This window comes from Pristis pectinata, chromosome 24, assembly GCF_009764475.1.
Source record: "Pristis pectinata isolate sPriPec2 chromosome 24, sPriPec2.1.pri, whole genome shotgun sequence".
Classification (NCBI taxonomy): domain Eukaryota; kingdom Metazoa; phylum Chordata; class Chondrichthyes; order Rhinopristiformes; family Pristidae; genus Pristis; species Pristis pectinata.
The window spans coordinates 30,937,581-30,960,380 of NC_067428.1; the positions used below are offsets into that span (position 1 = coordinate 30,937,581).

The 22,800-nt window shown below is 40.7% G+C and overlaps 1 protein-coding gene across 9 annotated transcripts in view; it reads left to right on the top strand.

Annotated features, from left to right (window-relative positions):
- The window catches only part of LOC127582422 (transcription factor 12-like), a 118,774-nt gene extending 96,612 nt beyond the window's left edge, over positions 1-22,162 (top strand). For 5 of the 9 annotated variants that reach the window (XM_052037643.1, XM_052037647.1, XM_052037652.1 and 2 more), the window contains exons 16-20: positions 2,085-2,205; positions 4,238-4,400; positions 8,908-9,140; positions 18,329-18,474; positions 20,237-22,162. In XM_052037643.1, coding sequence (XP_051893603.1) covers positions 2,085-2,205; positions 4,238-4,400; positions 8,908-9,140; positions 18,329-18,471 — 660 coding nt within the window. In that variant the 3' untranslated portion in view covers positions 18,472-18,474; positions 20,237-22,162. Of the gene's footprint in view, positions 1-2,084; positions 2,206-4,237; positions 4,401-8,907; positions 9,141-11,718; positions 11,943-18,328; positions 18,475-20,236 lie in introns of all 9 variants that reach the window. The other 4 variants (XM_052037651.1, XM_052037653.1, XM_052037649.1 and 1 more) reach the window with 2 other exon arrangements.
- Positions 22,163-22,800: the final 638 nt, after the last annotated feature.

A 22,800-nucleotide genomic window follows, 5' to 3' on the forward strand; every position in this document is an offset into this window, starting at 1 on the left:
ATGACTACAGATCTGGCTGCTTAATTCTGTCCTAGTGGAACCATTGTAATTTATGAACAAAAGTTGTAATTTGTTGTTAAGACTCTTCCTTTGGTTTTCAGCATTGGTCCCATTCCACAAAGTTTGAAGCAGAGTAATGTCCTATTTAAGACCCTTTTACCTTCAATACATCTGAGTTGCCCTCCTGGCTGAGAGTTCCTCCCACAGCTTGGTCAATACATTGGAATTTATAGCACCTGTGTCCACTCCAGCTGAAAACAAAACTACTGCTTCCATTTGTTCCACATCATGTCCCTCAACCTTTAGCCTTGTACATTAAAGATCTTCAACCAGTCTCCAGTCCTTTCATCACTTTCGGAAACCCAGTCTCAGACATTGCTCTTTGGGAGGGGAAAATAATTCAACGCAAGTGTTCTAAGGTTCACTGTTCAGTTCATTTCACTTTTAATTCTTTAGCGGCGTAATCAATATTTTGGTTTTAAAAATCTGTCCTTCGTTATTCGACCTTTTTTCTGTCCTTTTTGCTTAAGATACAGTTAGTATAGTGGTCAACCCCAACTTCTGTCACCCTTAGCCAATCACAGTGTATCTTGCTTAGTCTCTAACAAAAGTTAGATATAAATTTATACATCCAGAAAATAAGCAGGACAAATTCATGTAACTTCCTGCAATGTATAAACTATTCCAAACTAGGCTTGCTGTAAATTCTTGACCTGAGAGAGTCTACTGAGCTACTGTAAACAGCTATCAACAGCATCCACAAAGCATCAATCTCACTTGTATGGATTTGTTTTGAATTGAAATTATTTTAGAGCTGAAACCTAGTTTTGTGAATTAACTGTGACAGGCCAGTAGTAGTGATTCAGTTTGCTAGTTGGCTCACTCCCTGGCATCGGTGTAGAATGGATTAATCGTTAAAATGGGCATTCTTCACTCAAATGGACAATGTGCAACTGTAGGTAGGAGCCATAGCCTTGTAGCTGTGTGGACAGGGCAGAGAGACCTGCTAGTTGGCATTCTGTTAGAGGTGGCTAGCCTTGGCATCTTGTTCAGTCAGGGTTGTGTTCCAGTGTAACTAAACTACTGAATTAAAAGAGAAGGAAAAAAATGTGGATTTTACAGCATCCTTCATGACCTTGGAGTATTTAACAGCATGCCTTAGCCGGATAAGTAACTGTTGGAAAGTACAATCAATGTTGTAATGTAGCTAAATGAGCTGGGGGGGTGGGGTAGAGAGCAAGAGAGATTAGCAAAAACAGACACCTTTTATACCTGAGATCCTTTTTCCAATCAGGAAACCTATTAGATACCTGTGACAAAGCCAACCAATGAAAAAACACATTCGCCTGATGGATGAACCAGTAAGCTAAGAAGTGGCCATTTCTTGTGCAGCCACTTGGTGTATTAAACACTACACGTTTTTATATTTTAAAAAAACTACTAAAAACAGTAGAATCCAACAAAGTGCTACTTTGTTTTGCTAAGAGAAAGCCGAGTTTGGATAAATGGGTCACATCCAGTTGGCGATCTGTAACTGGGTTGCTACGGACTTCAACTATTTACAATTTATAGTTATGAGTTAGAGACTGGGTATTTTGTAGCCATATTAACCAACAGTTCAAAGGTGGGTGAAAAGCAAGGTAGGAGAGTTTGCAAAGGAACATTGGTTAAGCAAGTGGCAGGTTGGGCTTTGCTGCTCAAAGTTTAGAAGAACGAGCGGTGATCTCATCAAAATGCAAGATTCTGAGGGATTTGACTGGCAGATGCTGAACAGATGCTTCTCTCCTGGAAAAGTCTAGAACTAGGAGGCATAGTTCCAGAATAAAGGAAGAACCTTCTTAAAATAAATGAATTTCTGCTCAGGGGGTGTGAACCTTAGGAACTGAGGTGGTGGCGTCTTTGAATATATCCAAAGAGGAGACAGAGGGACAGAACTTTGTCCTTTAGCAGAGTCGAAAGTGGAGCTGAGGCCATGGTCAGATGATCCACGAGGTGCCATATAGACAGACTCTTCTGTTTCTTCAGTTGTAAGCTTTTGGAAAGTGCTAGACACTTGTATCTCATGCTGTTGTCTTTTGATCCAGGTTGGACCTCATGAAGAAGGCTCTGGAATCTCTAACAACCCTAGTGTTCTGCCCAACTGTGTACTGCCATCACAGTCCACTGCACTGTCAGACCTTAACCGGCCTCAAGAAACTTACAGTGGTTAGTGTGCACCTGTGTTATTATAAAGCATGTCGCTACATTTGCATTATGCATTTTTCTTTAAATTGGATGCAAATTTGTGAAACGATTTTGTAAAAGGGTGGAATGCTTTGGATCCTCAATCATCTGATGCATCGTAGCACATAATGTCCCATCCGGATGTGCAGTTGGGAGATGAAACAGATATAAAGTCATTTGCAGTGTGGGGTCTGTGAAAATAGGATCCCTGTAGAAAGCACTCAAGACCAGATGTGTTAGTTGAAATCTGGAGCATGGGGCTTGTCTGCTCACTTGGTGGAGAGTTTTGTGATCAGAAGAGAATCTATATTTGAAGTACACTTCCTGAATAATCAATGAATTTACAGGGAGGTTCAATGAATTCCAGGGGTAGGGCAGCGAAGAACATTCGCCCATTGCACCCTTCAGTTTGCAAGCTGAGTGGAAAATGTCCTGGATGAAGTCGTATCAGCCGAAGATGTTGCACTGTAATATCATCTCTCAAATCATTCTGATACTTGGGAGAGTGGCTTGCCTTCAGTTTAGGTCAAGAAACCTGATTAGTTAATCTCCAGCTTGGTAGACATTTAAGATCAGATATCTTTTATTAGTCACATGTACATCGCAACGCTGAAATGCATCTTTTGCCTAGTGTTCTGGGGGCAGCCTGCAAGTGTCACCACGCTTCTGGTGCCAACATAGCACGCCCACAACTCTCTAACCTTTACGTCTTTTGGAATGTGGGAGGAAACCGGAGCACCCGGTGGAAACCCACGCAGACACGGGGAGAACGTACAAACTCCTTGCAGACAGCGGCAGGAATTGAACCCAGGTCGCTGGTGCTGTAAAGCGTTACGCTAACCGCTACACTACCGTGCCTGCCCTAAGAGAAACTTGCATGTAGGTAGTGCCCGTCACTACCTGTAGATGTTCCAAAATGCATTATGCCCCATGAAGCACTTTTGAAGTAAAGTCACTTGTGGAAGAAGTGGCTGCAAACTTGTTCACTGTAAGCTCCCACAAATGACAACATGAAAAAGGCCAGACCAAGTGTTCCAGCGATTGAGGGATTAGTATTGGCCAAGATGCCAGGGATGAACTAGCCAGCTTCTTGAAATGGTATCTTGGGATTGTTTATTTGAGAAGGAAAGTAGTGGCTATATTTACCATTTCATTAATAAGACAGCATCTTCTACAGTACTTCAGTGCAAGCCTAAATTTATGTCTCTGGAGTGGGAATTATCTAATTTTAGAGATGAGCATACTACCTGTAACACCATCGCCAGTTCCAGTAATTTAACACAAGCAAAAGTGCTCTAAATGTCGTCTTTCGCCCCTTCCCTCCCTGCTTGATGCTCTCCTCCTGGAGTTCAGGGGTAGTCTGATGAGTCAAGTAACAAAATGAAGAAAGATAATGTAACTTCCTTATTTCAGAGTTTGTGACCAACGCTCCCTTTGTCTTTGCTTAGACTGAAAGCACGTACCACCAGGCTCAAGGACAGCTTCTCTCCTGTGGCTATGAGACTACTGAACGGTTCCCTAGTATGATAAGATGAACTCTTGACCTCAATCTACCTCGTTATGGCCTTGCACCTTATTGTCTGCCTGCACTGCAATTTCTCTGTAACACTTGATTCTGCATTCTGTTATTGTTTTCCCTTGGACTACTACAATGTGCTGTTGTAATGAAATGATCTGTATGGATGGCATGCAAAACAAGGTTTTTCACTGTACCTCAATACATGTGACAATAATAAACCAATTTAGCCAAGCAAGACTTGAGCTTTTGGAGCGTTCCTTCCCGTTTATACCCTATCAGTTGCATAACCACTCCCTTTATAATAAACCACACATTTATAGCCAGGGGTGAATTATTGTCAACTATTCCTTTGCCACCCCAGATGCTGCCTGATCTGAGTTTTTCCAGCAGTGTTTCTGTTCCAGGTTACGGAATCTGCAGTCTCTTGTGTCTCCTTCCTGTGACTTTCCTTGTCCTGGTTGATTGATCAGTGGTTATATTCTAATTCTTGTGCAGGAATGACCAGTGGTCTGCAGAGATCAAATGCTAGTCAGTCTACTGCGGATATAAAACGAGAAGAGAAAGAGGATGATGAGAACCACAATTCCTCGGGTTCAGAAGAGAAATCAGATGATGAGAGGAAAGATTCCAAAATGTCATCAAGGGCATCAAGAACAAGGTATTATTTTCTTTGTCCTAGAAACCATTTCCAATTTGCTAGTCTAGACTAAGTACAAGTGCTGTGCTCATTGACTATTCCTTTACAAACTTATACTTGATTCATTTAGAATAGAGATTATCTTGTAGAAATGTGGATGAAGTAAATAGGAAGAGTTATTTTCCCCTTAACCCCATGTAATTCTTGGAGTGCCTCATCTCCTTTGTAAATTTAAAAATTTGTGGAAAGTTTGGGTAAAGTCAGCAAGGCATTGAGATCTGTCTGATTTCACCATCCATCTTAGCCACATGTTGAACTCTCTAATGTTGCTTACAACATCTTAATTATTTACAATAGAATTTTAATTGGAGCTTGGTACAAAACGGAAGGTGGCACTTGTGGACATGCTTGCTTTATCAGTGCAGAACAAGGGCGTGGGAATAAGTGCATAACATAATACTGCTATCAATAAAGACATTTAAAAAAAATTGGTTGGAAATTCATAAATCTTCATTTTTGTGCTGTAACTAGTGAATACTTTCACCCTCATTCTTTCCATGCTCCCTGATAATTTGCTAGGGAAATATGCATGTTGCATGCAGTTCAGAATCTCTCAGTTCAGGCTTGGTGAATGGTTAATGTTGGCAGCCAACACTCCTTGGCATACAAGTTCTAAGATCCTAACTGAGAGTTGCAGATGCAATGACGATTCCATCTGCCTATTCCATTTTTTTAATCCCTTTGAAGTTTATATTAGGATGCTTCAGTATATGTGATACAGTGACATAGATGTGGATTATCAGAATGATTTGCCTGTGATATTTATTTAATTCGGGGTTTCTAAATTTAGTCAATGGTATTCATTGCTACTTAATTGAATTGTAAAACTCCAGCCGAGTGTGGTAAATGAAAAGAGCTCAACTGCAAAACAAAAAATACTGTTCGGAGATTTAAAGACTTCAAAACCAGCTTATTTTCTAACTGGAAATTTGGCAAATCAAGTTGCTCCTTTCTGTGGCACTCAGCAGGGTCTTTGCAGTTAATGAGCATTGTGCTTGTGGATTGAATGCAGGGACTTAAAGTGGATCCAAACCACCTTTTCATCATTGAGTGCAGATCCTCTCCTCTGCCTTCACCCTTTCCCCACCATTACTGAAACAGATTAAAAATCCATGGGGCCCTTGGACAAACTGAATCTCCAAATGCCTTGCATATAACACCAGTGGGAGCTGCTGATGGTGCTCTTACCCACCAGTGCTTCATAACCTTTGGATGGCAGAAGAGGCAAAACATTGGAAAGTCTCACTGAACATTAGATTTAACCATTCTGTTGTACTCTTTATTCATACTAAATATGGAAAAAAAGGTACACATAGGAGAAGCCCTTAATGTTTCGAAAGTAGACATATTAGTTGGAAATTGCATTCCAATATGAAATTAAACTACCAATGTGAAATTAAACTAAATGGCATTGAAATATTTCCACTTTCCTTGTATCTGCCAATTGTAGGATTGGGGATAAAAGTTTTTTTTTAAGGCTTTAACTATCTTGCAGCAAGCAAATCTGTCTTTCTGTTAAGGCAGTAAGCTGAGGCAAAATTAATTGGCACTTGTTGAAGTCAGAGCTGAAAAGTGAAAACAAACATGAAATTCATTGCCAAAGTCATGGTGTGGGCACTGAAACAGGCCTTTGGCCCATTTAAATCCATGCCCACCATCAAGTACCCATTCTTACACCAATCCTGCCAGACCCATTTCATTCTCCCCACATTCCCGTCAATCCCCCCCACTCACCCACACACTAGGAGCAAGTTACAGCAGCCAATTAGCCTACCAACCTGCACATCTCTTTGGAATGGGGGCAGGAAACAGAACACCCGAAAAACTCGCTGTCGCAGGGAGAATGTGCAAACTCCACACAGACAGCACCAGAGGTCAGAATTGAACCCAAGTCGCTGGAGCTGTGAAACAGCAGCTCCTCTAGTTAGGCCACTTTGCCACCCATTGTGTGTTTGAGTAACTCGATCAAGTTCTGTACTGAGGGTATTGATGTGAAAACTATGGTTAATGTGTGTTAAGTGGCATAATTTCAATCCAGAAGGAACTTGTCTAGAAGGAGTTTCAGGTCAGCAGAATGAGCACATGTTGGTATAGTGGCCTTAACATCCACACTGGCATCTGTAAACATCTTGTTCCATGCAGAGCTTCTACATTTGTTGCCTTCTACATGGCCGCATGTCTAATGTCCCACATATTGTTTTAATCAGCAGACATTTGGCCTTGAATTGCATGATTTACGTTCAAGCCTGGAGGCCAAATTATCAGTAATGTTTTCAGGGGAAGAGACACAACTAGTGCCGGTATTTAAAACCGGGCAGTAGTGTTGGTGCAGTAGACTCTAGTTACAGGCCCCTCAGCCCAACTTGTCCACACTGACCAAGATGCCTATCTCCACTAATCCCGTTTGCCTGTGTTTGGTCCATACCCCTCTAAACCTTTTCCTGTCAATGTACCTGTCCAAATGTATGTTAAATGTTGTAATTGCATCTGCCTCTACCACTTCCATAAACCCACCACCCTCGGAAAAACTTGCTGGCAGTAATTCAGATGATTCCTGGGCAGGGTATGACCCAGTCCCCTGTCCTGTATTGTGCCATAGTGACCACCTTAAACTTCAAACACTGTGGCTAGCATTGATGTTTGAAGAACACACTTGTCATTAATTGGAGTCTGGGTGGATAACGTTGTTGAAAAAGATTCCTTTGCGGTTCCTACAGGTAAACAACACAAAGATGTTACTTTGGCTTCACTGGAACATCGTTCCCTCAACATAGAACATTACAGCACAGTACAGGCCCTTCGGCCCACAATGTTGTGCCGACATTTTATCCTGCTCTAAGATCTATATAACCCTTCCCTCCCACATAGCCTCCTATTTTTCTGTCATTCAGGGCCTCCCAGCAATTAGTTCAAGCAGGAGCACGAGCTGCCTCCTTGCATTTGCTTAAACCCATTTCAGAAACCGTTAAGTATTTCCAGCACCTTTTGTTTTCCCGTCAGAATTTGCTGCCCTGATCGTACAATTTAAGTGGTTTATAGGGCTTAGTGCACCTCTAAGCCTTGAAGTGGTGTTCGGGGAGAGAATGCAACATAATATCTCAACTCCTGTGACAACTTGCGTTTGCTAAGCACCTTTTAAGGTAGTGTTGTTTGTGATTCATTGGTGGCACTCTCCCTTGAGTAGGAAGGTTGTGGGTTCTAGACCCTCTCCAGAGAACAGGGCACAGAAAGCCAGGCAGGTGCTCTGGAAGCACAGCACTGTCAGAGGGGCTGCTTTTTGGATGTGACTGCACAGAGATCACATCTGTTCTCTTGGGTAGATGAGAGAACTCCCATGGTTGGAGAATTGAGCGATACAAGGGACTGGTGGACAGGCCCGAGACCGATCATATTGAATGGTGGAGCAGGTTTGAGGGATTGGTTGCCTGACTCCACCTATTTTCTTGTGTTCTTGGATAACACTTGGGTTCAAAGATTTGTGATATCAATGCTGTGGTATTCCTTTAATTGCTCTTGGGTTCATGAAACCTAGTTGTTAATATTCCACTTGATGCTTTCCATCAAAGTGTTGTCAAATAATGTTATCCCAGACTCCTGAAATATAATCCATAAAATCAAATTTTCTGCACATTGAGTGGGGTTTCAAACTCTAATCTTGCACAACATTGCTTCAAGCCCATAATCATCTGTGGATTCTAATCTGATCAACAGAGCCATTTCATTTTAGCATCTAGGGTTTGTCCGCTCTGTTCCTGTTGCAGATGTAGCCTTGCCCTTTGGTTAGGCCAGTCATGGAGTAATACAACACAAGGAAGTTATTCAGCCTACCTTGTCCTGGAAGAATCCAATCAGTGCCAGCTGTAAAATAAAATGTAGGCATCTTAATGGTAATGGAGTTGTAGTTCTTTTGTCACTACAGCTGGCAGTCTGTATATTCAGTAGCTTCCCCCGAAAGTAAAAAGTTTAGCATTTGAGCAAAAGCTTTTGGAATGAGCTTGTATATGTCCACAAAGTTTTGATTAAGTACATTTTTTCTCAAAGCCTAATTATGCAGTTACAAAATAAGATGTGGCTAAATGTCTTGCAGATGCACCCAAACTGTTCACAAATTTGAAGTGTGCCTGTGCTTGTAGGCAAGACAAGTGCAGACTTTACAAGTTTATCAAGAAGGCAGTAAGATTTAATGGTATGATCCATAATGTGTGAAACTAAATTTCTTTTGTAAAAGGTGGCAAGTTTACAGTGCTTCAGAAGTTTTTTACTTTAAGTGAGCTAAGCTTTTTAAAATGCTTTTATCAAACTGCAGTCTTCAAAAACTATGCATGAACGTTTAATCCTAGTAATGTTGCTAAGTTAATTAGTAGTGATGCTATTGTTTCAGATATTTGAAGTGTAGCATGCAGTTTGCCTCAATGACTTTCACTTGATATTTTGTACTTGAGGGATGTTTTTATTATATTTTGGTCAGTAGTCAAGATGATGACGAACACCTTCTCCCAGAGCAAAAAGCAGAAAGAGAGCGGGAGAGGAGAGTAGCTAATAATGCTCGTGAACGCCTTCGTGTGCGTGACATCAATGAGGCCTTCAAGGAACTTGGACGCATGTGTCAACTCCACCTTAACAATGACAAGCCACAGACAAAACTGCTTATTCTCCACCAGGCTGTGTCAGTCATTCTCAACTTGGAACAACAAGTCAGAGGTCAGTTGGCCATAGTGATATCGACTGGCATAGGGCTTTCTGTACTTATGGAATACAACATGCCTAAGGCTTGTCTTCCCCATTCATCAAGATGCTGCTCCTGTTTTACAAATCTAGCATTTGCAGAAACTTAGATACAAAATGAACATTCAGTTTCCTGTTTTATGCTTTTCTTAATCACTTCTGTGGTGATGATGACATGGGCTTCAGGCTTGATGTATAGTTTGTGAAGCAATGAATGCAGGCATATCTAGTCCTGAAATATTACCTAGCATTTTTTTTTGGTGGGGGAGGGGGGGTGTGGAATTGGATGATTAAATTATTTATCTGAAATTCTGCAGGTCAGGTATGTTGAGCAACCTTTTAGTGTAGTGTTGTACCGTACAGGTGACAAGGCTGAAGGTTTCAACCTCCGTTAGCTTAGCCAGGGCTGGAGTAAAAGCGCTCCATGTCCTTGGGGAAATGTGATATTTTAAACCATTTCCTGTACCTATTGCTGTTCCCCAGGCCCTGACTTGTGCACCTCTAGAGGTTGTGATTGACCTTGGCTGCAATGCAGCATTGGTCACGGAAGGTGCCTCCTGATACAAGCCGAGGTAGCCAGGTGGAAGTAAAGGAAGCAGCATTGGGAGAAGGGGATATGACGTTGGCACCACTCACATTGTCTGAACTCGTGCCCCAGTGTTGGGCTGGACGTGAACATTGTACACTGCCATAACTTGTGAACAAACAGAATACCAGTCTGCCCCTGCTCCACCCCTCTTTAAAAAGAAATGTAACTGCATTTACCTTCTAAACCATTACATTTATCTACGGATGCACAAGCTAAATATAATTTTTTAAAGGAGCAAATGTTGAATACTCCTAGAGCTAAATTTACTTGTCCCATCTCTCAAAACCCCTGAACTATCGAGAGTAACACGAGGAAAGAAATGACGGGATGGTCATCTGTTAGTTCGTATTATGGATTGTATTCAGCTTCAAGGTTCCCCATAGGTTAACCTGCATCCTTGGCCCTCCTCAGCATCTTTGCTTCTTCATTGTGTGTTCTGTCGCACCTTTTTAAGAGGTGTCTTGGGTTTTAAGGCCTGTAGACTTTTTCTCGTCCATCTTGCTTCTCCCTTCCCCATGCATGGAAATCTTGGCACGCTCATGCAGATTTAACAGTTCCTTTTGCAGTTCATTACAAACTTGGATTTGGGACTGTTCACATGCGGCCAGCTTTTGCTCTCGGTCGTGATCTCCATAACAAATGTGTTCTGCTGTCCTGTTCCTAACTTGGATGGTCCCAAACCATGGTCATTCACTGGCTCCATTCTGACCTCATACTTGGTGCTTGGCAGTGTTCAAGGCTGGAAATTGATACAAAACTACTGAATGATTCAATCTGACATGTCTGGCAACTCTTAATATGACAGTTCCAAGTTCTGATTTACTTGGGTCTCCAAAATGTAGATTCCAACAGCTGACAAATTAACTGGAGTTTTGGCTTAAACAGACCCCGTGTAAGCTACAAAAGCATGCCTCAATCCACCCTGAGCATTAAAGGTGAGAGGAAAATTCCTAGTTGGCCTCACTTTGCACACCATGGCAAATCGACGGCTATTACAGCATTTAGATCGTAGGCAACAGAAAATGGCAGTGTGTGTCGGCAGGGTAATCACAGGCAACCAAAGAGAATGAAGTGAGAAAGGGAATGTGAGCACAAAAAACCCCAACAAAGTCAAATAGTAAAGCCCAAAAAACCACAGTGTTAAAACACTAGTAAATTTGAGTGGACTAGCTTCCCCTATGAATGTTGATACAGATATTAAGGAAATTCTTGTTCGTTTTATAAATTTGGGTTTAGCTATTGTAAAATTTGGATATGCTGGGTTGTTTTGTACTGATTTTAACAACTTAAAAAGCCATTAGTGACTACCAAAAATCCAGATCTGATAGTTGGCCACATCAGGACTGGGAAATAATTGTAAAGTGCTCAGTGGCAGCTGTTTAGACTGCTGTTTGCAGCAGTCATTTGCCTTTTAAAGCGAATTTAAAATTGATACGTGCTACACATTTTTTTTTAAAAAAAAAAGTTGTCCTTTGATTTGCGAAAACTACATTCATTCTGGATTGATTCCAGAGGTTTGCGATGGGGCTGAACCATCCCTGAAACTAATTGAGAATTTATCCCATACAGTTTTTTAACATTTATAAAGCCATGTAGATACATGTGTGTAACCAGAGTACATAATATCAACTCCTTAATCAGGGTTGTGTAATCTCCTGTACCTATCTCTTTTAGCAGTTTGCTCTGGGTGTGATAGTTTGCTACAAGCCAGTACGTCTGCTTTTTGACATTCTTTGTTGTATTTATCTATCACGCGTGTGGTAGTCTGGCTCACTCTACCAAAGTTAACAAATTCAGAAATGCAAACTGATTTATTAGACACCTGACGATATTTTAAATTTTAAGCTTTGTGAAGGTACACTATATATTCAGGTATAATAGAATCTTTATGCACTACAAAAGGAATATGGCTTTTTTTAAGTTGCCATCCCTGACTAACACCTGTTGGCACTGTGAACCCTGCAGTACTGACGAAGGCTTTACAGGCGAAGAGAAAGAGATGAAGGACCGTGAAAGGCGAATGGCAAATAATTTCAGGGAGCGAATTCGCATCAGAAACCTTAATGAGGCTTTCAAAGAGTTGGGCCGCATGTGTCAGATGCACTTAAAAACTGATAAAGCTCAAACCAAACTGATCATCCTGCAGCAGGCCGTCCAAGTCATTCTCAGCCTTGAACAACAAGTACGAGGTAGTGTACAGTAACTAACATTGTACCGAGGGCAAACACTGCCTGTTCCTGCCATGTTAAACCATTTTCTGGTCTCCGCAATTGGAACAATCAAACCAGGGAACCTAAATTTTGAAAGTGAATTTGTGAAGTAACAAACCAAATTTGAACTTTGTACTGATTTTATTAGAAAATGCTGAATTAAGGTTTATTTTTTAAATTTCATTAATACCGGTAAGTGAGGATGTGAAGAAATTTGTGCGGGTACATTAGCATTTGTAAATTAAATGGCATATTGGCTTGGAATTTGCACTTAGTGACCACAATGCTGTTAGCGTTCACCATTGTTACACTCGTGAAAATGAAAGCACCTGACATCACTTGTGTAGTTCAAAACAAATCCACCAGTCTTTGTTGGTGATCTGTAATTTGTACGGGATTTGCTGTAACAGTAGTCAAAGATACAGTCAGCACTGAGTTGACACGGACATTTATGCATTATTCTTGCTGGAAAAGCTATTGGAAAATATTTTTTGAGGGGAATAAAACACTGCGGATGCTGGAAATCTAAAATAAGAACAGAAAGTGCCGGAATTACTCAGTGGGCCAGGCCACGCCTGCGGGAGGAAAAACGTAATGTTTCAGGTCAAAGATTCAGCCTGATCTGAGTATTTCCAGCATTTTCTGCTTATGAACTAAAATGAATCTCCTTCAGTGCAGTACAAAAGTAAACAAAGCCTGAATCATTGCTGATCAAACTTTCTATTCTTGGGGGAAAAAAAAGTGTGGAATCTAATTCCCCTTGATTAATTATCCTACATTCCATGTTTTGTTTCAAGTGTGCAAGTTTGTTATTTTGGCCTCTACTGTCAGCCATTCCAATCTTCATTTTGCTTTCTGAAAAATGCTTAAATTATACAAAAATAGGAGCCTTTTTCTTCCTGGTTTCATGCTCTTTCTGGCTTCCTAGTTTCTATCTAATTAGCTGCTTAGGAGGTCAATGTTATTGATGCTGGACACCACACATCCCCTACAGAAGGTCTGAGGCGGCAGCTGGTCAGAATTGGAGAAATCAGTGCCGTACAACCCGCTAGAGGTCCTTGCAAGTCTTAACAGTGTGGTAGAAGCTGTCCTTGAGCCTGGTGGTGCATGTTTTCAAGCTTTTGTATCTTCTCCCAAAGGGATGGGGGAGAAGAGAGAGTGATGGTGGTGTGAGGGGTCTTTGATTATCTTGCCCTCTTTCCCAAGGCAGCGGGAAGTGTAAACAGTCACTGGAGGGGAGGCTGGATTTTGTGACTTTGTGGAGTGATTCCAGGTGTGTTTTTTTTAAAGCCCTTGGTTTAACTTTTTTTCATGATCACTTATTTGTCATGCAGTAAATTTGTCTTCAAATTTGAGAAACTTGCTGAAGAATAAAGGTATAGAAATCAATTTTTTTAAAAAGTAAACAAGGAAATTTCAGGAAATGGCAATTGGAGAAGGGCAAGTTTGAATTTATTAAAACTTGAAGATAAAGGAAGGTAAAACATTACTCAAAGAAAAAGAACCAGTCTCTCGGAGTTTGTCAGATGCACAAGTACATGTATGCACAGGTGCAATGGAAAAACTTGCAGCAGCCTCACAGGCATGTAGCATCTGATAGACAACATTCAGAAGAAAAACATAAATTTAACATAAATTCTACACAATTTTTACAAAGAACACAATTAGAACAAAAGTCCTTTGTGGTGTAAAGAAGTCAGTGTTGCTATCCTGAGGCGGGGAGTCTCAATTTGAACATGGAGGTTGCTGGTTAAAGAATGTGCAGGTGTACACCCAATATTTTCTTAATCTATTGTGCATAAATCAAAATTCTTCTCATTTCCATGTTTCCTTGCCCAAGACACATGACATGACTGTGTTGTACCAATTCTAGACTTAAAATTTTGGGTGCGGAAATGAGGTTGCTACAGGAATGCCAACGGTGTTCAAAGGGGCCATTGTCTTTAACTGAGTGAACTTCAGATTTGCCTTCAGATGTTGCATGTATTTCCAGCCTCCATCCCATAGCATATTTCAATATTGAGTCAACATTCGTGTTCAACAAAACTGCATGGAAAACCAAGTGGATTATATAAATCAAGTTACAGTTGAACAAAATGGGTATTTTTAAGGTTCATGCAGTAAGTATTTGGTTCTGGTAACATCAGGTGAAGTAGGAGTGATATTTTGGAAATCAGATTTTATGGTGGTAGTATTCTTAAATCAAGAAATAATAACAAACTTAGTGAACTGACATTCAAAATATTGTTGAAAGCAAGTGTGGAATTAATTTTATCCACTGGACCTGATAGTCATCTGTGTTTTGCTCTCCATTTCAACCTTAATTAGGTTGAATGATGGAAATTTGGGTCTTGGTGAAGCTTGTGGGCTTTGCGTTGTACTGATTGTCCTGAGGCATAATTACTTCACACTCTCAATGTACACCCAGGCCTTCCCACAGTTGGGTGTGGCCAAACACAGCTGCAGGGGTGACTATGCAAGATTAACCCACTCCTTTGTGACCCACCACAAGCAGTGCTACCCTCTGCTCACTGGTTTACTGCCACAGTGAGGGCCTCCACTGCATGAATGGTAACACCAGTTAAAGGCAGTCAGTGCATCTGGGGAGTATGTTGCAGCAGCAGTAGGAGATGATGGAAGTCATTGTGAGGATTATTGACCTGCCAAAACATTAATGAGACAACGCAGGCAGAAACTGGCTTCAGGGTTACCTGGTGCTGAACTGTAGGTCACTGTGCAGGAGGAAAGATCTTTTCTTTCCCCACAGAACCATGAGGCCTTCAGTCATAAAGCAGTGGGATGAGATGCAAGTGACAGTCAGGGCTGCAAGTCCGGCGCAAAGACTGAGATACTCTGTTATAAGATTAAATGGCCTCGCATGGGTGATAAACTTCAATGAATTCATCCCTTTATCTCACCAACTTGCACACTTCTAAATGTGGCATTCCCTCATCACCTGTGTTCCATTGTTAATGATCAGGAATTATGAGGAGAAACTAAGGGAGCTAGGGCTTACTCTTTGGAGAGAAGGAGGATGAGAGGAGACATAGAGGTGTACAAGATATTAAGGGGAATAGATACAGTAGACAGCCAATGCCTCTTTCCCAGGGCACCAGTGCTCAATACAAGAGGGCATGGCTTTAAAGTAATGGGGGGGGGGAGGTTCAGGGAAGAAATCAGAGGAAGGTTTTTTTACCCAGAGTGGTTGGGGCATGGAATGCACAGTCTGGGCTGGTGGTGGAGGCAGGTACATTGGTCAAATTCAAGAGATTGCTAGATAAGCATATGGAGGAATTTAAAATAGAGGGATATGTGGGAGGTAGAGGTTAGATGGTCTTAGGCGAGGTTTAAAGGTCGGCACAACATTGTGGGCCTAAGGGCCTGTATTGTGCTGTACTGCTCTGATTCTATGATTATCTAAATCCTAATATATCAATAGGTTCTCCAGTGCACTCTCACCTACTCACAGCTCATCTCGAACACACACCTTGCAATTTGCACACTTCCAGCTGGTCAACCTTGTCAACCAAGATTTAACTTGACACTCATTGACACACTTCCAGGACAGAATCATCCCGCCAACAGCAGCAGTGAGCCAGTAGTGCAAGGACATGGATCGGCACTGATGAATCACCTTGCCTTGCATGCAAAAGGCCACAATTGTAACAGCCTTTAATGTCGGTGATCAGCTGTTAATGACCATGGTGTCCTCACATTTGTTAATCCCCGTAATCTCTTCTGATTTGAGCTGTGGCGTAAACATGCACGCCTTCCTTTCTCCCTCTCCTCAGAACTTAGTCCTTCACTGTCCACTTCCCCGACCCTGGCTGTGGGATAAATGCCCTGTCACACAACATGCTTTTCCCACAACTAAGTGGATCTCTAAAGGTACCCACAATGTCAATATCTGTGCATTGCAGCCAAGTTGGTCACCGTAGCCTGTACAACACAGTAAAATGGGGGAATTAGTGTTGTATTTATTGGTAGTGCAGTTGAATGGGTTAGTCAGCCCAATCAGAGAGATGCCTTCTCCAAGAGTTGTTGTTGTTGTTGTTTTTCCCCTCCCTCTGTCCTCAACAACACCCCCCACCCCCCCTTCATGTTCTACAACTGCTCACTGTGTGGATGCTGCAGGGACTGACCCTTCTGGGTGCATACCTTCAATAACCTCAGCAGACTCCCTTGAATCAAGAGTATACCAGGGCTTGCTTGGAGCACCCTAAGGGAGCAAAATTGTTGTTTGAGCTTGGCAGGAGTATGTTCAATCACATTCTGTGTGACAGCAGACCATTCATTCTCTTGCATGCTGCCCAGGTGTGCGTGAATCTCAAGAACCAAGTGAGCAGTGGAGAACCCTCGACCCTGAGGTCATCCCTCAGTTGCATTTGGCAGCTGAGATGTGGATGGAGCAGAATGGGCGCGCTGACTGCTGCCAGGGTGCTGGGTGTTGATCTCCCTGCCAGCTAGGCACAGGCTGTGGAATTGCTTCTGATTGCAATTCTGTGTAGAAATGCTGCCCTTGTAGTGTTTTGTCTGTGGAGTCACTAGGAGTCTGAACAATGAGGAATTCTTGCAAAGCACTGGCACGAGCTGCTCAACTCAGAACAGAAGCTGTCTATGACGTTGCTAATGCATGAATGCCATACACTGCAAAAATAAATACTGCTGGGACTTCAGCAGCTTCACACCAAATGGTCTTGACCTCTGGGGTTGGAACACATCACATATTTCATTGAGAATGTTCTTGGAAGTGCAGACACCCCATGTTGTTCTTGCTGAAGATCTTGTTGGAAGAACTTGCAAAAGAATGGAACAGGTTCTTGAGCAAGACAATGAGGTAGTTTTGGTACAAGATCGTGGTTAAGTACGTAAACTGTACTTAACAGGCAATAGTTGCACAGCAGCTCACTCCCCTTTTGTCTCTGACCCCTCTTGGACAAGTGATGACTTCCATGTAGTCCTTATGCCTGTGTGAATTTTTCTTCCACATTCTTGGGCCTTATCACTCGACCCTTGGACTAGGGCCACTCAGTCAACATCCAAACATGAAGTTGGACAGAGTGCCACTTAATTTCATTGGTTCTCATGGTCAAACATGCTGCTGCCACCTTAGAGCCTTTGTGCTGCTGGAGCTCCACTCGGGAGAACATCTCACACGGTGAGGTTTGACCGCTTTTTTTCAAAGCAAATGTCCCATGCACAGATACTTGAACACCTTTTAATAATAAATGAAACAACTGATTACAGTGAAAGGTCTACCAACATGTTGATTATGTTGAAAGGTTACTGCATGGAAGAGTTACCATCCTCATATCTCCCTGCGTAATTACAAACCCAGAGATCCTTTTCACAACTAGCAGAAACAGCAGCTCGTACAAATTATTATGGTAATTACACACTTATTTAATTCTCAACGTTTTACTCTGTTCATCTTTTCATTGTGCCTCTGGCTACAGTTTTACAGTTATTCACAAATTAAAAGCCAGGAGGAGCTTGGTCAACACCACCTCGATTGTGTCCTTTCCTCTTCCAACTGCTTATCTCACTCTGTGTGTCCTTTATCATTCTCCCGGTTGTGTTCCATTCCATTGGGAATGCCTCTCAATGCACCCATATCTGGGAGCATTCAAATTGTACAGAAATTAAGGGGGGATCCTGACCTTTAAGATCTGCCAAATCATTCAATGTAGTTTTTAAGGACTCCAGAAACAGTGCATAATTGGAAGGAAACCAGTTCTCTCTGCACTAGAAGCATTTGTCACATTTGGAATGAATTGATTAGATGTAAGGGCGTTGTAGCAAAAAGCAATGTTCAATCTGAGATGTGGGAACACAGCAGATTTTTCTTCAACATTGAAATATTTTGTCTGTGATAAGTGGAGAAGAGTTCTCAGATATTGTCAATGAATTGCATTAAATCTTGTGTATTACTTTTAATGTGAGCTGAACTGAGCGAAAGAATTAAATACCCTGTAATGAAGAGAAGTTATCTGCTGTAGGAGGGCCGTCACTGCTCATTTTAGCCACACATCCTGATCTTTGATCACAATGCAATGTATTTAAATATTCATGTTGTCAATCTTTGATCTGGCATAGTATTTTTATTCAGGCATAGTTTTTAGCTTCTCTATTAAGCCACTGCAAATTCTGTGTGGCACAATTGTTTGATTACTTTGAAGGAATCTGTAACTTTTATCTGAAGGAAATCTGTCATTAGTGTACAATTCCAAATTTTTAATTCAAATGTCTGTCTTATTAATTTTGTAAAAGCAAACTGTGTTGAAGGATATATCCAAGGATTTCTCTAGATATTTCTATCTTAATGATTTGTGTTTTAATATTTCTCTGTATTACTTCGTCTATAGAACGTAATTTGAATCCTAAAGCTGCCTGCCTTAAACGAAGGGAAGAGGAGAAGGTATCTGCAGTAGTAGGAGAACAGCCACTGCCTCTTTCAGCTGCACATCCTGGTCTGGGAGATAATCACAATACAGTGAGCCACATGTAGGAGGTAAATATCAACCAGTAACATCTAAGTAATAGAAACAACTTGTATACCATAAGTAACAAAAACTGCCGCAACAGTTTGGGTGCTCACTTGTACACCTAATACAAACTCGGAATTGGTTTATTATTGTCACGTACCGAAGTACAGTGAAAAACTTATCTTGCATACTGTTCATACAGATCATTTCATTACACAGTGCGTTGAGCTAAAACAATAACAGAATGCAGAATAAAGGGCAACAGCTGTAGAGAGAGTGCAGGCAGACAATAAGGTGCAAGGTCATAACGAGGTAGATTGTGAGGTCATGAGTCCATCTTATTGTGTTAGAGGACTGTTAGGGAATAATTGTATATTAATGAGTGAATCAGATTTTAAAGTTTGCCTTGAGTATTGGTAGGAAAGGGATTGGCCCAGGTCTGATCCTGAGGGCTAATTTACTGGTCCCTACTACAAAACTCATTGACATAAAATTTGGCTGATTTTCTATGCTGCCTTTGGCTGGTGAATCTTGCTAATGCTGGTTGGATCAGTTTGCACATGAAAAATAACCCTTGGTCTAATTCCTCTAGATTTATCGAATATGATATGCTACCAAAACACACTAATTTTATCTGCTACTTCAGATGACATGGAGGAAGCCATCCAACCAGTAGAGAGTCCATATCAGATCCCAGAGATCAGTCCCGTTTCTGTCCCCAAGGTCAGGATCAACCGCTAGGTGGCAGCACCAACTCCTGTGCCACTCCTGCCATCCAGTCATGCTCCTTCGAATGTAAAATTGTTCAGTGCTCATTTAACCCTGAAGTTTAAGGGATGAATCAGTAACACAGGCACTTGTATATCAGCTACAATGTGGAAAAAGATTGCATAATTTGAGTTCGTGTTAACAAAATTATCGATAAATAGAAACATTCATTTGAGAATAGAAACGTTATTATGAACAGGAAACTTCATTGGCACCATTAGATTCATGCCACTTGCGTAGTCTGAATGTTCCTCTCCCTGCTCGATTATTTTTCCCAGTAACTCATTCCATAGCTCCATTAAGTTTGTGTGGGAAATGTATCACTTTCCATTTTAACTTTTTTTCATTGAGAAGTTTGAATCCTTAACCATATTGAACAATATTATATGTTGAATATTCCGTTACCTGTACCCTAAATAATACAAAGTCATCACCCACTTTCCTTTCTGCTCGCTGACCCAAGTTTGTTCCCCATTTAAGCATTGAGTCAAAACTTTCATCCTTATTTTCAAATTTCTCAAGCTTCACTTCCCTACTTCTAAAGCTCTGAGATAACTAGTCCTAAAACACTTGCCTCCCTTAATGTGCACATCCCCTTAAACATTTCTGCTATTTCTAGCTGTGTTTTCAGTTACTTAAGACTGCAGCTCTGGAGTTCCCTCCTGAAATTTCTTGTCCTAATTTAAACCACAAAAAGAGCGTGGTCAGATGGTCTTTGCTGGATTAAAGATGTCATTTAAATAGAAACTGTTATTGTTTGGTTGAGTCATCTAAAAGTCTCCTTCAAAAGCCAAAACCACAACTTTGTTTAGCTATAATTCTTTCAAAGTGTAGCATATGTAATAGAACTTTTTTTAACTGCTTGCTCGTGAGTTTTTCCGACATAAACTATTTTAGGGAGTTGGTTTTATTGGTCATGTAATGCCTTTACAGAATTTAATGAAGTATTGCTATTGGTTAGGAATGAGTTGTAACTCTCAGGAATGTTAAGATCGCCTAACTATTTCCATTTCTCTCCAGCTCCGTCTGCCTGGTTTAACTGAAGGTGGTGAGCAAGAACGACACATCATCTGTCATCTTTCTCCTTGAGGAAGAAACCTTGTTCTGCCAAAAAAAAATGATAAACTGACAAATCCTTTTTCTGGATCAGAATTGCAAATGCGAACATGTGCATTTGCCATATCTGTCTAAAAAGGGGGGACGGTCAATGCATATCATTTGAAGTACTGGATCTCTGTGCTGCAAAAGGTTTTTTTCTACAGCCCAAAGGGGGGGAAAAACCTTCCCCACAGTGGAAGAAAGGAGTTAGTGCCTGAGCTTATGTTAAATCCCAGTATGTTTTAATGAAACTTACAAGGATGCGAGGTTGTTTTGGAACAAAATTTCAGAAGTCCTTTTTTTTGCTTGTTTTGTAAGCAATTGGTCTTATTGTTTAAAAAAAAAAAGAAAACTTTTGATGTCCTTGGTTTGCAGCATTCCCAGAAAATAATATTTGTCTTACTTATTTGACACATGACCACTCCATGTCTCCCTAGTAGTTGGCTGGGGGGTGGGAGGGGATTGTTAGCCAACGGACAAAATATTCTACAGACCTTCTCTGCCCTGCCTTTACGATCAGGTAAATCTGGAGGGCCAACATGAGTGCATTACAAAAGCTAGTTCATTCATTTGTAGGGAGTTATTTTATGTAAAATGAGCAAAACTATATTTTTGCATTATTAGACTTTACATTGTAGTTTTTTAAGGTAGCTGGACATAGTGTGTACTCAGAACTTGAAAGGTCTTTGAAGACTTTCAAATTGCAGTAAATAATGCTGCAGATTCTAGGTATTGTATGACCATAGGTTTGTCATGGACTTGTTCAAGAGTGGGGAAAGTTCCCACCTTTTTGTAGATTCCTGCACAATGTAATGTTCAAATGTTTAAAATTCATATGAATTGGTTGTGGAATCTAATACGGATGTGAGCAACTTGTGTAACAGTGGCTTGCCTTATGCCAAGCTGAATTCATTTCTACAGCAGCCTGCGTACTGTGGAAACGAACCCATTGCAAATAAAACACGGAATCAGTCTTCCACTGAGAACATATTCACAGACTTTCACCAGCCAAGCAGAAGACACAGTACCTTTGACATAACTTTTTTTATTTTTAAAAAAAACAAAAGATGTGAACAAGTGGAAAACGGACAAAACCGTGGGACTGAATGAACAAAATTTTTGACATTTGAGGGTAAAATGCCTGACAAAATGCCTGACATTTCTAGAACTGCATTAAATACTGTGCAGTGACATTTCTCAGCTCATTTTGAGTATTGCAGATGTATGTAATAGTTAAAAAAAAATTACATGTGGCCTTTTCATTCTTGTACTTGTGATGCAATGTGGACAGAATGAAAAATGACCAGTGCCTAACATTTCATTAAAAGCCTCTTTTTTTGTCTAGTGCTTTTTTTGCTAAGAAAAGACTTGCAGTATACCCTTACAAAGTGAAATTTAAGGAAAAAAAGTTGGCTTATTTTCACAACAGCGATCCTTTTATACCATAAATCTTGAAAATGTCTTGGATTCCGAATGTTACTTTTTGTAGATTTTTACTCAATGTCTGATTCCAGAAGTTTATTTTACTACATGTAGGTAAAGCTTCTTCTAGCACCCATACAGTACTTAAATGTTGCACAATTAGATTTCTGATTGTGTTGCTGAGTGCCTCGAGTTCCTTGTGTTTTTTTTTGTATTTATACAAGCATCAAAACAGCTGGCTGGAGTATTCAGAAAAGTAGTTTAAACCATTTCCTTTTGTCTTAGTAGTTAATGAGAACTGTCATGTATATAACAGTAATGTAGCAATAAATGTGCCATTTTTATAACAGGAATGCCCCTCCTTTTTAATGTCCGTTTAATCTTGTATACCCAATGTCATTGTAATAAAGGGTTTACCTTAAATTTAAAGAAGTGTTTCCTTAACTTTTTCACTGTAAACTAGCAAAAATGTTTTGTGGAAATGGTCAACTATAATTTGCATTTGTAGTCTTTATTTTTGTAAGAACAGCAAAAAGTTCCCAATTCAAAAATGTACGTCTTACTGAAGTACAAACATTGGTCTCATTATGCTTCGTGTTATCTGGCAGTATACTTGTATTTGCATTCTTTTCTGGCTTTTGTTCATATACATTGTAGCATTTATGACTTGTTATTTTAAGGAAAACTTTAATCAATTATTTGTAAAGTACTTGAGATTTGAGGCTGTGCTGTAAGTCTATGGCTAGGTTTTTTCCTCCTCAGATCAGTCAAACAAAAATTGCTACCAGTTACGTATACAGCTAGTGAAATGTCTACATATAACACATTTTGGCTCTAAATGTGTGTTGAGCCTTTTAGTAGCAATTCTGCTCTGAGCCAGAAGTGTGGATTGAAGTTCTCCCTCAAAGACCTCATCGTGGATTGTTGGTTTACGTCTGTGTCCTCTCTCAGAACGAGCTGTTAAGGTGAGGTTCCGCTTTGCCTTGTGAATGGAAATGAGATCCCATGCCATTTCTTGAAGTAAAGCAGGAACATTTCACCTGGTCCCCTGGTTTGATATTTAC